Source organism: Balaenoptera musculus, chromosome X (genome assembly GCF_009873245.2).
Source record: "Balaenoptera musculus isolate JJ_BM4_2016_0621 chromosome X, mBalMus1.pri.v3, whole genome shotgun sequence".
In the NCBI taxonomy this organism is placed as follows: domain Eukaryota; kingdom Metazoa; phylum Chordata; class Mammalia; order Artiodactyla; family Balaenopteridae; genus Balaenoptera; species Balaenoptera musculus.
The window spans coordinates 42329989-42343699 of record NC_045806.1 but is presented as its reverse complement, the minus strand read 5'-3'; the positions used below and the strand labels follow the sequence as shown (position 1 = coordinate 42343699).

Here is a 13711-nt window from a genome sequence, read left to right as displayed (position 1 = left end):
TTGGACCCTGACAGGAAGGAAGTGGGATCCTGCTCGGGTCCTTCTGACAGTCTCTGCATGTCCTCTAATGTCTGGCCACTGTGTGCCAGAGCCGCCAGCACTGCCCAGAACCGTCCCCATGGCGCCCCCGCCTGGGGGTGGACGGGAATGCCTCGCCCCGCGGCGGAGACCTAATTTCCCAGCGGCCCCTGCTACCTTACAGTTCCGGCGTGTTGGTGGTATTTTCGGTCACGTGCGCTGCTGCCTCTGCGCAGTCCACTAGGTCGTCCCGGTAGCGGTTGCAGGGCCCAGACTCCGTTTCCCGGTGTGCCCCACGGTGGCGCGGTGTAGAACGGGTGTTGTAGTCCGGCCGCTCCTCTGACTGGTCCAGCTACATCGACCGGCAGGATGTCGGAGGTGCGGCTGCCACCGTTACGCGCCCTGGACGACTTCGTTCTGGGGTCGGCGCGTCTGGCGGCCCCGGATCCACGCGACCCGCAGCGATGGTGCCACCGCGTCATCAACAACCTTCTCTACTATCAAACCAACTACCTTATCTGCTTCGGCCTCGGTCTCGCTCTGGCCGGGTGAGGGAGGGAGGGAGGGAGGGAGGCGCAGGTTGGCCGGGGGCGCCCGCTGGGCATGGAGGGTGGACCCGCGGGATTTTGAGGGGGCTGCAAGACCTTGAAGGGCGAATTCAGTAGAGTGTGAAACTGAAGGGAAAACTGGGAGACAGAAGGCCTGGAAGAGGAATCTGAAAGGGTTGGCCTTTGCAAAGGGTGGGTTTAGGGGCAGGTTGGGATGGGGGGGTCGGCTGGAGTGGGTCCTGCGGGGGTAGGGGGAAGTGTGGACCTGAAGATAAGGAGGGCCCGAAAGTGGGACACGACTGTGCCTGAGGGGTGATGGGGCCAGATTAAGATGGCCTTGGAGGACTTACGACAGGGACAGGACGTGGTCAAGTTGAAGGGTGGACTTGTGGAGGATCTGGGCTTGGAGAGGGGCCTGGTTATAATTGCAATGCTCCAGGAGCAGGTACCTGTTGGGGAACTTGAGTCTAGAGGGAGGACCCGGGGATGGAAGGCCTGAGACCAGGGAGGGATGGAGAACCTGGAAGAGGGACTTGGGCAGGACTGGAAGTTAAGAGTGGCACTGAAAGCCTGGAAGGGGTTCTAGTAATGAGGGAGGAATCTATAGGAAATGGGAACCTGGAGGGGGAATTTGAAGGGGGAGGAAGTCTGGAAGGGACTCTGGGCCTGGGGAGAGGGAAACGTATGGAAACAGAAGGACTGGAAGAGGAATTTGCAAGGGATGGGCCTTTGCAAAGAGTGGGTTTTGGGGCACGTTGGGTTGGGGGGGCCGGCTGGAGTGGGTCCTGCAGGGGTAGGGTCGGAAGGAAAGAGCAGGGAAAGGCTGTGAACCCTGGGGCCTAGCGGGATGGGAGGGCCTGAAGCAGGAGATCTCAGGAAGATGGGACTGTAGGATTGACAGAAAGAAATGAGGGTCCACAGGGTCCACAGGCTCCAGGGGAGCCCAGGGCTCCTGGGAGTTGGAATCCCTGAAGGGTGGACCTGTTGGAGACAGGGCTGACGGGAGTATTTGCCGGGCTGGAGGGTCCGGAGCGGGAGCGGGGGCGGGGGGTGGGGGTGGGAACCAAAGCTCTCGGGGCACGGACTCTGGTGGACGGTGGTCTGGGAGGCACGGGGGCCAGGCGGCCCTCTCCCCGCCTGCCCGGCTAGCTTAGTTCCATTGTCCCCGCAGGTACGTGCGCCCGTTGCACACCCTCCTAAGCGCGCTGGTAGTGGCGGTGGCCCTTGGCATGCTGGTGTGGGCGGCTGAGACTCGAGCAGCCGTGCGCCGCTGCCGTCGCAGCCACCCAGCCGCCTGCCTGGCCGCAGTGCTTGCCCTCGGCCTCCTCGTTCTCTGGGCCGCGGGCGGCGCTTACACCTTCCTGCTCAGCATCGCCGGGCCCGTGCTTCGTGAGTCTCCACTACCCTGAGATGGCCGGGAAGACGGCCAGCGCTCGCAAACGGCACCAGGCCCGCCCTACCCTGGTTCCTGGGCTGAGAGGGGGCTGGGACACCCGGCGGGCAAGGCCACACCTCCTTTACAAAGCGCCTTCCCTGGCTTTGCTCCCCTCCCTGGGAACGCCCCTCTTACAACCGCCCTTCTGGGCGTCACTGCTAGTATGAAGTGCCTTCCAGCGGCCACGTCCCCATTACTGGGCACCCTCCCTGGCCACGCCCCTGTTGCGAAGCGCATTACTCCGCCACACTAGCAGGGTTCAGAGGCGTCCTGGCTACTGACCACGCCATTGGTCTGCCTGTGCTCCAGTTGCCTTCTCTGGGCCCCCATTAGCTAAAGGCTGATGTCCCATCCCACTGACCCCACTCCTCTCGGTATTGCCCACAGTGATCCTGGTGCACGCGTCACTGCGCCTGCGCAACCTCAAGAACAAGATTGAGAACCAGATCGAGAGCATTGGTCTCAAGCGGACGCCAATGGGGTTGCTGCTGGAGGCGCTGGGACAAGAACAGGAGGCTGGATCCTAGGGCCCTGGGATCTGTACCCAAGACATGGAGAATGCCATCCCCACCCTGGCCCAGACCCAGAGCCCTTTCCCAGTCCTTAAAATAGGAGCCCCTGCCCAGTTCAAAAAACAGGACAACTGCAGCCCTTCCCCCAGGTCCCAAACTGGGATATTCCCTCATACCCAGCCCCCCAGTTTAGGAAACCAGAGTCTCCCCAGCCCTGAACTTGGGAACCAGAGACACCCACATCCAGCCCAAAACTGGGGCTTGGAGACCAGAGCATCCATGGCCAACCTCCAACTCTGGGCCCAGAGACACTGCCCCCCAACCCCAATCTGGGACCCACCTATCTCCCATGCTCAGCCCCAAAGCTGGGGACTGGGACCAAGGCATTCTCAGATCTTGAACCCTGGACCAAGGCTTTTCCAGACCCCACCCCAGCTTTGAACCCAGGATCCAAGTGTTCTCAGCCCCCATCTGGGTGGAGGACTCAGGTATCCTGACCCAGTTGAACCCTTGGTCCCAGGTGACCCCAACATTCACCAGTCCCACTTGCCTCCCTCCAGCTCTGCTTAGGGATTCTGCCACTCCCCAGCCCACCCCCCACAAAGTTCCACAGTGACAAGGACCAAGGGGTGGGATGGGGTGGGGTGGGGTGGGGGTAGCCCTGACCAGGAATGGGGCATATATATCAGTGTTGCTACAACAATAAAGGCTGTTGCATTGCTCAAGCCAATTTGGGCCTCCTGGGTAAAGTCTGTGTGTTTCAATGGCCAGAAGTGACCTGCTTTTCAATTCTACTAGAGACTTTCTGACTGGGTCTCTGTCAAATATGTGGGCTGAAGGACGAGCTCTCAGTTCCCTTCTTGAACCTATTACCTCTAGGGTGGCATTAACACACAAGGGAGTTAAGGGCACGGAGTGTTTGCTGCCAGCATTTGTATCACTAAGGGCTCTTGGCTAGGAATCTGAGCACGGACAGGCAAAGAAGTTGCCCCACATCACAAAGCAAGTAAAACCAAAGCAGATGACATTATCACAGGCTGTTTCCATGGTGCTATATTTTTTTTTCTTGTAAAAATACATTATCTAGTCTTAGCTAAAGATGTGGGCCCCCAAGGCAAGGCAGACAGGGAAGCAATGCACTGTTTCAGTTTACACATTTATTATAGAAATCCCCTTCCAGTGTGGGTAGTGTCTTGGACCCAGATCCATTAGTACAAAAAGACAAGTTTAACACTAGGTAAAGGGGGTAGGGGAACCCCCAGCTCCGGAAAGCCACAGACAGGTATCATAGAAAACACAGCTTGTGTGGATTGGTTTAAAAAGTGGTGGATGGAAGGAAAGCCAAGGAAGGTGTGACATAACCCGTGGCGAGACGTCACTTGAGGATTTCATTGTCATCTACCAGACGCCAGGTTCCACCACCGCCACATCCCAGGACACAACACACCCAATGGTTCTGCCCTTTGGTCCTCCTGCGGGGCCTCCTGATTGGGGATAGTCGGGGCAGAGGAGGCTGCCGCCAAAGGCTGGGCCATCTCACTCCGTGGGCAGAGGCAGCGGGCACAGACAGGCAGACAGGGACTGGGGCGCCTTCAGGCACCCTGGGGGAGGGAAAATGAACGCAAGCCCCCCACCCAGACTTCAGTCCTTCCAAATGTGGGCAGAGACTTCATTCCTTCCAAATGTGGGCACCTCCCCAAGAAAAACTGCCCCAGTGGGGGGTGGCAGGGAGTTCTGTTCACACTGGAGCCTCCTGGCTGCCCCAAACTGGGCCCTGAGACCCTATATGGTCCGTTTTGTGGAGGGGGCTCCTGAATGGAACAGGCTGGGCATGGGGACAGGAATGAACCCAACCAGGACGAGATCACAGTTTCCTTTTTTATAAAACGTCTAGTGTTGAGGGAAGACAGTGAATACTTAGACCACAACTGTAAACAGAAATGGAGGAAGGGGCTTGGAGTCCCCATTACATCATCCCCTCCCCTCTCTTTTAAGCTGGCGGAGGGCCCCCAGTCCCCAGCACAGCGTGAGAGGAGACACAGGGTGTCAGACACCTTCGTGGGCCCACGGGGAGCCAGGGGCCCTGGAAGATCACGTTGGTGCCCCCCAGGACCGAGAGCAGCCACACCCCAGGGCTCAGCGAGGTCAGCTGTGTGCTCCCCAGACTGAAGTCATACCCAGGCCAACAAGGGGCATATGAGAAGGGGTCAGACCAGTGTCCCCGGGGTCTGGGGGTCAGAACCGGAGGACTGCTCCCCCTCTAGCGTCAGGTCACTTAAACGAGCGCTCAGCTCCGGGGGGTACAGGAAGTCCGCGTAGTATCTTTAGAAGGGGTAGCAGGAATCCGGAGGACAGGGTGGGAAGACAGAGGAGAGAGGAAAAGACGGACAAGACACAGAAAGAGAGAGGAAAAGAGGCTCGTTAAAGAGGTGGAGGCAGGCACAGGACAGCACCTTTAGGCTCACAAGCGTGGGGCGTGGTGAAAAGAGGAAGAGAAAGGCAAGGGGCACAGGACGTCCCTTCCTCCCAGCACCCTAGTTTCAAGGCTCATTTTCAGCTGACATGCACTGGTTGTTCAAATATTAAAATTCTTGTATTAGCTTGGTGAAGAACTGCTGCTACCAGGACCCAAGATACCCCTCCACCGAGACCCCACGGACTAATGCGAGTCAGGCAGGGCCCAATGACCCCGGGCCAAGGCTGCAGCTACTTCTCTCGTGGTCCATGTCATTAACTACCATGACTAGCTGGCTCCCTGGCCTGGACACCTTTGCCATCTGCCTCAAGAGACCCCTACCCATCAGTAAAAGCACCCCCCATACCTGCCGGAGACAGGGGGCGCCGTGAAACTCCTTGAGTGCGGGAGTGGCGCCTGGCTGGGGGCCCCATACAGCGCCTGGCCCACCTCATAGCAGCGGGCATGGAGGAAGGGCGGGTGCTGCGGGCCCATGTGGGGGAGCCCAGGCCGGCGCTGGGGCCCTGTGGCCAGTCCCGAGTTCCGGATGTACCAGTCCCGCAGCCCCTCCAGGGCAAGGTTCTTGTGGCCGCTGCGCTCACCAGCTGGGGGGATACGGGCGGGTGGGGGCATCCACAGCAGAGGGTTGGGATGCACCTCTGGGCCCTCAGCGGCCTCCAGGGGCAGGCCACAGGGCTTGGTGCGGGTGGCACGGCTGTGGGGGTCCTTGCTGCGGAGGAGGGGGCTGCTGCCGTCAGCTGCATACACAGGTGGTGGGCCTGGGAGCATGGCGAGGAGCCCATCCCGGCGGGAGAGGGGTCCTGGGACCTCAGCTGCGGGCAGCAGCTCCCCCCAGCCTGTCCCGCCGCCACCGCGGGGCAGGCCCCGGTCCAGGGAGTAGTCCAAGAGGAAGTCCCCACACACAGGCGGGAGCCGGGGGACCCCGCGGGAGGCAGGGGCTGCTGAGCTGGGCCGGGCGGCCCGGGGAGGGTCTGGGGGGCCAGCGGTGCGGGAGGAGAAGGCAGGAGTTGGTTGGGGGCGCTCATATAGCACCTCACTGCTCTTGCAGACTGGGGGACCAGCGGCAGGGGGAACCAGAGGCGCAGGCGGGGAGCCAGCTCCCCCACTAGCTGCCCGGTCCACCAGCAGGGCCTCGGAGCTATTGCTGCGGCGGGTGCGAGCTGCGAAGAGGGAGGCACGGTCGGAGACAGGGTCCGCCCGGGGGAAGCCCATCTGGGAGTCCTGGCTGCCGGACCACTGGCGAGAATGGAGGCCTTCAGGTCTGGGGGAGCAGAGGTGGGGGTGATGGGAGAAGGGTCAGAAATATCAGGGAGATGGGATGAGTGCCCTCCCTATCCTGCCTCTCTCTGAGCCTTCACTTCCACACCTCCAAAATAGGCCCAGGATTAGAAGCTGTGTGTATAAAGGTGAAAGGTAGTGGCATGTAAAGAGCAGCAGAGGTTCTGCCACGGACTGGGGAGCAGAGGGGTTAAAAACGTATGGGGGTGCCTGGGACTGTTAGCTCCGAGGGAGATGTAAGTGTGTGTAGGGCTCAAGAGGAAATGCTAGCAGGGGAGGGCGGAGGACTCTTGCTAACACATCTGACCCCTCATCCCCTGCTAAGGTGCTTCTCAGGGCTCCCCGCCTCCTCTAACATGAGGTCCTAAACCTTAGGCCAGGAATTCAAGACCCTTCCTGAATTCTCTGTCCCATCATGTGTATGAACCACCCAAAACTATCATCCCAACAGCCACTATTCATAGAATGCAAGTGTCACAAGGATGGGGACTTTGTTCTGTTCACAGCCCAGAAAAAGTAGGCACTTAGTAAGTACATACTTGTTTAAGAAGCAGTAGAGTACCGTGGTTAAAAGCACGGACTCTTGAGTCAAACTTGCCTGGATTCAAATACCAGGTCTTCAGTTTACTAGCAAGTTACTTAACCTCTCTGTGTCTCAGTTTCCTCATCTCTAAAATGGGAATAATAATAGCACCTACGTCACAGGGATGTTGTGACAATTAAATGAGTTTGATACCAAGTAAAGCACTGATTCCTAGCAGATGGTAGGTACGCAGTACATGTTAACCAGAACTCATTTATGCCTACAGTATCTTCCACAGGCAGATATTATTATCCCCATTTCACAAATGAGGAGACAAAGATTCAGAGAAGGGAAATGACTTGCCCAAAATGCACAGAAAAGCCCATTCTCAAACTTTGGTGCTTCTGCCCCAAATCCCCACCCCCTTCTCCACCAAGACAACTCCTATTCACCTTTCAAAACCCAGCCTTTCTTTTCTTTTCTTTTTTTTCTTTTGGTCAATTAAAAAAAGTTTATTTATAATGTGACATTACACATATACACATATGGCATATTCCAAAAGGTGTTTTACCTATATTTCTTTATCATGCAATAGGGTGCATTATGAACAAAAGTTCTGAAACTAAAATAAAATTCTTGCGTTTTCATACAACCTACATAGAAAACCAGAATAAAACTGATAGATTTAAAGGCCAGTCTTTCATGTCCCACACCCTTTGATAATGCTCTCCCCAACACCCCCAGTTAGAACTACCGGTTCCCTCCTTTGGCCTTCAATCTCACCCTCAGAGTCCACTTACTTGCAGAGCTGGGGGCCAGCGCCCCGGGTGAGGACAGGGGTGGCAGGCACACTTCGCCCCTCAAAACTGGAGGCACTCCTGGGCAGCGAGCGTGTGGGGCTAGACAGAGACAAGCAGGCCCAGGTGGGGGTCCAGGTTAGAGACCGTACCTAGCAGCAGGCCCTCCTGCCAGCCCAGGCTCAGCTCCCACTCCTGGCTCCTGGGGAAGGAGGGGAGGGGCTCACCCTCACCTGGTGGGGCTGGCCACAGAGTTCCGCCGGCTCTTCAGATCCCCATAAAGATCCGACGGGGGTGGTTTCCACGGGGTTCGCCGCTCAGGGCTGCCCCCAGATACTGCCCGCAGCTGGTCCCAGGCCTTCGGTGGTGAAGGGCGCTCAGCCAGAGGGAAGCAGCCACGGGGCTCCTCTGGGTGGAAGGGAGAAAGTGGGGGAGAATTCAATGGGAGGGTGCCTGAAGGGTTGTGGGCAAAGCAAAGGGCAGGGGCTAGGGAGGGAGGTAGGGAGGGGCAGAGGGCTAAGCAGGTAGGACAGGCTGAGGAAGAGCTAAGGGATGAGGCAGGAACTGGGGCTGATGGGGCGGGGCAGGGGGATTGAAGCAAAGAAAATGGGGGCTCCACAGGAGGATGGGTCATGGCTAAAGAGGAGCTGAAGAGGGAGGGTGGGGGCTAAGCATCAAAAGATGGGTGGATTTGGGGGACAGGGGTCCTCACCATTATCATGGCTGGCCCCAGACTCTGAGAGGGAGCTGCTCTCCGAGTGCAGAACTACGTCTTCTACAGGTAAGAAGGGGAGACCCAGGCCTATCAATGCAAGGTCTGGGTGCCACCCCCTTACACCACTGGGCCGTCTCCTCCCCATCCCGTACACTTCCCAAGAATCCACCTTTACCTAAATCCAAGACCACCAGAGGCTTGGTTCCTCACTTTCCTGATGCCTGTTCCCAATGGCCCCACCCTTGCCCAGGAGCCAGTTTACACAATTCGTCTTACTGGTAGGGCCCCTTAAGTTCTGCCTACCTCCCACTTTTCACTGGCTGCTCACCCACTCCACCTCTACCATGTCCCTTAGCCAATGCCCACCTTCCTGCTTTCATCGGTGGGGTGACAGGGCCTGGCTCACCTTGGCTGAGCTGGGTGAGGCGCGTGCCCAGGCAGACTCCCTGGGCAGTGATAACTGTCCCAGCGGACAGCGGCAGGGGCTGGGGCGGCGGGATCCCCGGGAGACCCAGGTGGGCCCGCACGTCCCCGAGCTGCTCCTCCAGCTCATGCAGCCTCCGCAAAGCATCTGCCTGGACCTGGCGCCGACGTCGGCGCTGCTCGGCGCTGAGCTCAGGGGCCAAGGCCAGGCGGCGGGCAGCTGCCGCAATCTGCTGCTGCACTGACACTTCGCGCTCCAGGGCCTCGAGCGCCAGCTCCTGCGGGGACTACCCAAGAGGGTGGGACAGGACCAAATGTTGGAAATGGAAATGGCCAAGCACCAGGACCAAGTGGTGGCAAAGCCCAGCTACGCTGGAGGCGGGGCCTGCCCCTCCTGGGGGTGGCCTATTCTCCCTCTGGGGGCAGGGCCTGTGTGGATTAGGGCTGGGTCTCTTCATCTTCCTGGGGGTGAGAGGCCTATCCTGACAGGGACCAGCATCCTCTCTCAGACCTGGAACCCACCTCCCTCAAGCTCCTTCCCTCCTCACCTTAGCCTCTCCTTCCCCTGCTGCAACCCGCTCTCGGCTTCCTCCGGGCTCCTGTCCCACCCCCATGTTGCTCTGCACGCCCATCTGCTCACCTTGGCAGGGCACAAGGAGTGGTGTGCTGGATTGGGGTGCGGTGGAGGGTAGGCGCGGGCTGCAGGCGGCCGCCGGCGGACCAACTGGGGCCGTTCACCAGGCTCCAGTGGGCACTCGGGGGGCAGCTGGCCAGTCAGCTCCTGGGCGGGGGCAGGGGTCAGAGACTACCAAGTGTTAGTTGGGGGGATGTGGCAAAGCAGTAACGACCCCCGAAGGTGCAGAAGTCCTACTAGGAGCCCAGCCCTGCTCAGCACCCATGCCTGCTTATTTCTCTTCCTCCTCCCAATTCTCCACCAGGTGGGTATGCAGCAGAGACTCTCAGCGCCTCAGTGGCCCAAGTCCCCAGGGCAGTGGGCACGGGAGGCAGGGAGACCTGCTTTGGAATACAGAATTTCATAGTTTTTATAAAGGTGACACCATCTGTACACTGCATATTATATGACATTCCCTTCAGGGCGTGGGCTGCATGCTCTGAACTGCATTATTATTTCTGGCAAACTGTGTGGTCATTCACAGCAAGGGGGATAAATCGAAACTATAAATCACCCCGTGTCAGTTCAGGTCAGGTTTCACTGCCAAGTTTTGGAAATAACTTGTTTTGTTCTGTTTTTGAGTTTTTTTGGATTTCAAATTGTTGATAGGGGATGGTGGCAAAATATCACCATATTTTATTGATTCTAAGACATGCAAGCTGAGCTTTGGGGAATCTACAGCTCAGACAAGTGGCTCAGCAATCACCACCGCAGTCTGCCTACCTCGTGCCTGTTCCTCCCCCCGCACCGACACCCTTAGGGTCTGGCCCTCACCGCCTCCTGGAGACACACTTTTCGTAGCTCCTGAAGTTTCAGGCTCAGGGCCTCCTGCAGGGTCCGCTGACGGTCGAGCAGCCCCCGCAGACGCTCTGACTTCACCTGGGGGGCAGCCTCTCCAAACAGGGCAGCTGGACACAGAGGGAGCAAAGATCGGGGGGCAATCAGGGCAGCCTGGGGCAGCTGTGGGGCCAGGGACCAAGCCTTCCCAAGTGGGCAGGCGGTGACTCAGAGCAGGGGAGGAGGCAGCAGGAGGGGGAACCAGATACTAACCTGAGGCACTGAAGGTGGGAGAGCTGATCAGCTGACCTTTGACTTCCATCCTGGTGCTGTCAAGAGGCTGTGGCTGATGGCTGGACAAGGCCTAGCAGTGATGCACGGGAGCCACTGAGGAAGCACATCCGGTGTGCACCGCCAACCTCTCCCTCTACCCAGGTTCCCACACCCCAGCTGGGAATAAGGGGTACCCTGACCCCGCCCACCTGCTTGGCCTGCCCTCTGAGAATCTGTGTCAATGTCAAGGCCCTGGTACCTTGGTTCCCTTCCCATTGAGTGGGAGCACAGCAAGTGGGGAGCTGGGCGGACTTACAATGCCTCCTCAGAGGCCCATGGGCCACAGTCAGGAGTCTTGCCTGGGAAGGGAGAATTAATGGTACAGATTCAACCAACTACAAGAACAGTAGGCATTTATTAAGCACCTGGGTGCCTGGAACAGTTACCTTCTATGCCACATTTAATCTTCACAACCACCCTGTGATGGCAGTTCTGTGATTATTATTACCCCCATTTTAGAGATGAGGAGAGTAAGACACAAAGAGATGAAATAACCTGCCCTTAGCTACGGATGTAGCCAGGCCCACCCCTCCGGTCCAACACTCCCCCTTACTAGAGGTGCTGAACCCCACCAATCCCTCATAAGCTCCCAGCCCATCAGGCCGCCAGGCCTTTGCACAGGCTGCCGCTGCTGTCCAAAGTGCACTTTTCACCTCTCGCCACTCCAGCCCCTGGTTGTCTCTTACATTCTGGGGCTTCAGTGTCACTTCCAGAGGTGGGCCCCCGCATTATGTCCCCTCACAACTGCTGTCAAACAAGACTGTGCCTCCCTTGTACATTTATGAGGACAGAAAATGTATCAGTATCTCTGGCACTCAGAACACTTCTGTGCACACAGCAAGTGCTCAATGAAAGTCTGCTGGGTGAATAAAAGAATGACTGTGGTCTGTGGGTCGCTACTTGTCCCAACTCTATCCCGCGGCCCTGGTGCGGCAGGGAGAGCGTTCACTTGGCCTCAGGACCCCTCCGGCCCCTCCCCGCACGCCAGCCTGTCCTGCACCCGGCACAAGGAAGTCAGCCTGCTGGGACTGGGAGTGGCAGAGCCCACAGCTGCAGATAACAAGCTGACTGCCTCCTGCCTCCTTCTCTGCCCCCAGACACCCTGGCTGACCATGGAGCCGGCCCTGGCTGGCTGCCAGCCCTGCCCTCATCCCTTCCTCTGGAGTTTGCTCCCTCCGTCCCACAGCCTGCTCAGTCCCCAGCTGGGCAGCCAGGTGACATCACCTCCCACCACCTGGCCTGACCTCGGTGGCAGGCGATTGGGAGGACCTCATGAGGCCACAGAGGTCCCATCCCCACCTACCTCGCACTTTGTCATGACATGGTGGCCAGTTGTGAAGACCCAGGCAGCCACGGAGGGGGTGGGTTCAAGCCCCTTCCCCATCTATGCATTGGGGGTGTGGCCAAGCTGCTAACAGGGTGCCACCAGCTTCTCGGCAGTCCTCCCACCCACCCCATGGGGGCTGTGCCCCTCCCACAAAGCAGGGGTTCCTCGTCCTCAACATCAGGGGCGGGGTCAGTCCCTAAAGCCTTTTTGCACATCCAGGCAGCAGCATGTGCTCTGCAGAGGTGCTCACATGCCCTCACCACCCCCCTCCAAGGTCTGACATTACCCGGCAAGGCAGGCTTTCCTTGAGGTCCCAGCTTAGCCTCCTCTGCCCCTCGGCTCCTGGGGTTCCTTCTTCCCCAGCCCTCATTTGGGTTTGAGGAACTCTAAACCTTCCTCCACCTCAACAGGAACCTCAACTCCTCCCCAGTGGGCCCGTTCACCAGGATTGGTCCCACATCCCACACTGGGATGCCTCGAGCCTTCCTTCCCTGGGAGCTCGTGGCATCCTGGAAGTCCACCTGGGGTATAGGCAGGAACCCCGACTCCACCCTGTCAGCCTGACCTCGGGGACATAGCTAGGGCCTGAGTCATGGGGTCATCGGGCAGGGTCCACGCTCCACACCCCCAACACGCTCACACCCGCTCCCAAGCCTCTGCCTCTGCTCACCTACCCTCCGCATATTGGCCTGGGGTCCTGGGACTGCCTGGTTCCCACCCAAAGATGGTGAGAAGGGGGAATCCCAGCAGTCCCCTCCCCAACACACCCACACACCAGCCCTTGGGTCTCCCCACTGGTGACCCCGTGGCCCCATCCCGTCCCAGGATGGGCTGCAGCAAGAGAGCTGCAGAGGGCACCCCCCACACCCAGAGGCGGGCCCAGCAGGTTTTTCAGGTCTGCCCTTCTGACACCACAGCCGAGAAAGAAATTCCTGGCTGTAATGACTGTTTACAACCAAGACACCTCACCTGGGTGGCACCCCAACACCTCAGTGGGACCCCCATTTCCACATCCCGCCACCTTCGGAGCAAATACAAACTCCCAATGCCTGGGCCTGTTCCCCACACCGCCCCAGAGGTCCTCTCCCCCCGCCCACACTCTAGGGGAACAGTGTGGAGGACCAGGCAGGTGCCGGCAAGTAGTTTCTCAACAGCCCAGTCTGGGCTTTCTAGGGGGCTGGGCCCCAGGTTGAAGGAGGGCAGAGGCTACCCCTGCAGGGGAGGAAGGGGGAGAGGAAGGAGCGGGGAGCAGAGAAGGGGGACGCTGGCTTCTCTTCTCCCCCATCCCTTCCCCTCGTCCACTTCCGGCAAGGAATCGGCTTCATGCCAGGAAAGAAAATTGGACATTTTAGGCTTCGCCCCTCTAGCCAGGCCCTCCTTCCTTGCTGTGCCTCTCACAGAGACCTAGCTGCCTCCCACAGGGAACTTCAGCACATCCTGTGCCCTTCTCCCCCGACCCCTCGCCCCTGGGCCCATTGTTCCCAGGTGCTCACCAATGCCAGAGCAGAGAGGTGCTGTGGGGTGGCCTCAGGTACCTCAAAAAAAATAGTTGTCTCAACCAGGCCCTGCTCCGGCTGGTAGTGGCAATAAGCGGGTGAGCGCAGTGGCGGATGCCTAGGCCGCCTCCCACTAGGCAATGGCCCAGCCTACCTGGCCAGGGACTGGGCCGGCCCATACCTTTTAACCCTTGCCTGCCTGACACCAGGGCTCCGGCCACCCTTAGGAGCTGTCTTGGAGCCAAGTCCCCTCAGGGTGTCCAGCACGGCCAAGAAGAGAGCCTGGACCTCCCCCCTCACCCCATACACCTAACAGAGGATTGAGGAAGAAGGGCTAAGGGTCGTGGGAGCGGCGACTGCCTCTGGTGCTGCCCAAGTAC

The 13711-nt window shown here is 58.9% G+C and overlaps 2 protein-coding genes across 3 annotated transcripts; one reads left to right on the top strand and one right to left on the bottom strand.

Moving 5' to 3' along the window:
• The first annotated feature begins 18 nt into the window (after positions 1–18).
• PRAF2 (PRA1 domain family member 2) lies at positions 19–3239 on the top strand. The gene is made up of 3 exons (XM_036840267.1): positions 19–566; positions 1738–1955; positions 2389–3239. The coding sequence occupies exons 1-3, from the start codon at positions 388–390 to the stop codon at positions 2526–2528; spliced, it is 537 nt and encodes a 178-aa protein (XP_036696162.1). The 5' UTR covers positions 19–387; the 3' UTR covers positions 2529–3239.
• Positions 3240–3660: 421 nt separating this feature from the next.
• CCDC120 (coiled-coil domain containing 120) lies at positions 3661–13420 on the bottom strand. 2 transcript variants are annotated; one of them, XM_036840644.1, is made up of 11 exons: positions 13329–13420; positions 10658–10807; positions 10449–10539; positions 10173–10306; positions 9366–9530; positions 8709–9012; positions 8300–8362; positions 7821–7995; positions 7591–7689; positions 5336–6250; positions 3661–4835 (listed from the first exon to the last, which is right to left on the bottom strand). In XM_036840644.1, the coding sequence occupies exons 3-11, from the start codon at positions 10495–10497 to the stop codon at positions 4721–4723; spliced, it is 2019 nt and encodes a 672-aa protein (XP_036696539.1). In that variant the 5' UTR covers positions 10498–10539; positions 10658–10807; positions 13329–13420; the 3' UTR covers positions 3661–4720. The 2 variants fall into 2 exon arrangements, with proteins under 2 accessions (XP_036696539.1, XP_036696540.1); XM_036840645.1 differs by having other exon boundaries at positions 9366–9506; positions 10708–10807.
• Between the last annotated feature and the right edge of the window lie 291 nt (positions 13421–13711).

Bases quoted from the DNA above. Each gene is read 5' to 3' on its own strand.
- PRAF2 (XM_036840267.1), top strand. From the start codon at position 388: ATGTCGGAGGTGCGGCTGCCACCGTTACGCGCCCTGGACGACTTCGTT. The intron at 567-1,737 runs GTGAGGGAGGGA...TTGTCCCCGCAG, and splicing joins CTCGGTCTCGCTCTGGCCGG to GTACGTGCGCCCGTTGCACA. The intron at 1,956-2,388 runs GTGAGTCTCCAC...TATTGCCCACAG, and splicing joins CATCGCCGGGCCCGTGCTTC to TGATCCTGGTGCACGCGTCA.
- CCDC120 (XM_036840644.1), bottom strand. From the start codon at position 10,497: ATGGAAGTCAAAGGTCAGCTGATCAGCTCTCCCACCTTCAGTGCCTCA. The intron at 10,307-10,448 runs GTTAGTATCTGG...CTCTGTGTCCAG, and splicing joins TCCCACCTTCAGTGCCTCAG to CTGCCCTGTTTGGAGAGGCT. The intron at 7,996-8,299 runs GTGAGGACCCCT...CCTTCCACCCAG, and splicing joins TGGGGCCAGCCATGATAATG to AGGAGCCCCGTGGCTGCTTC.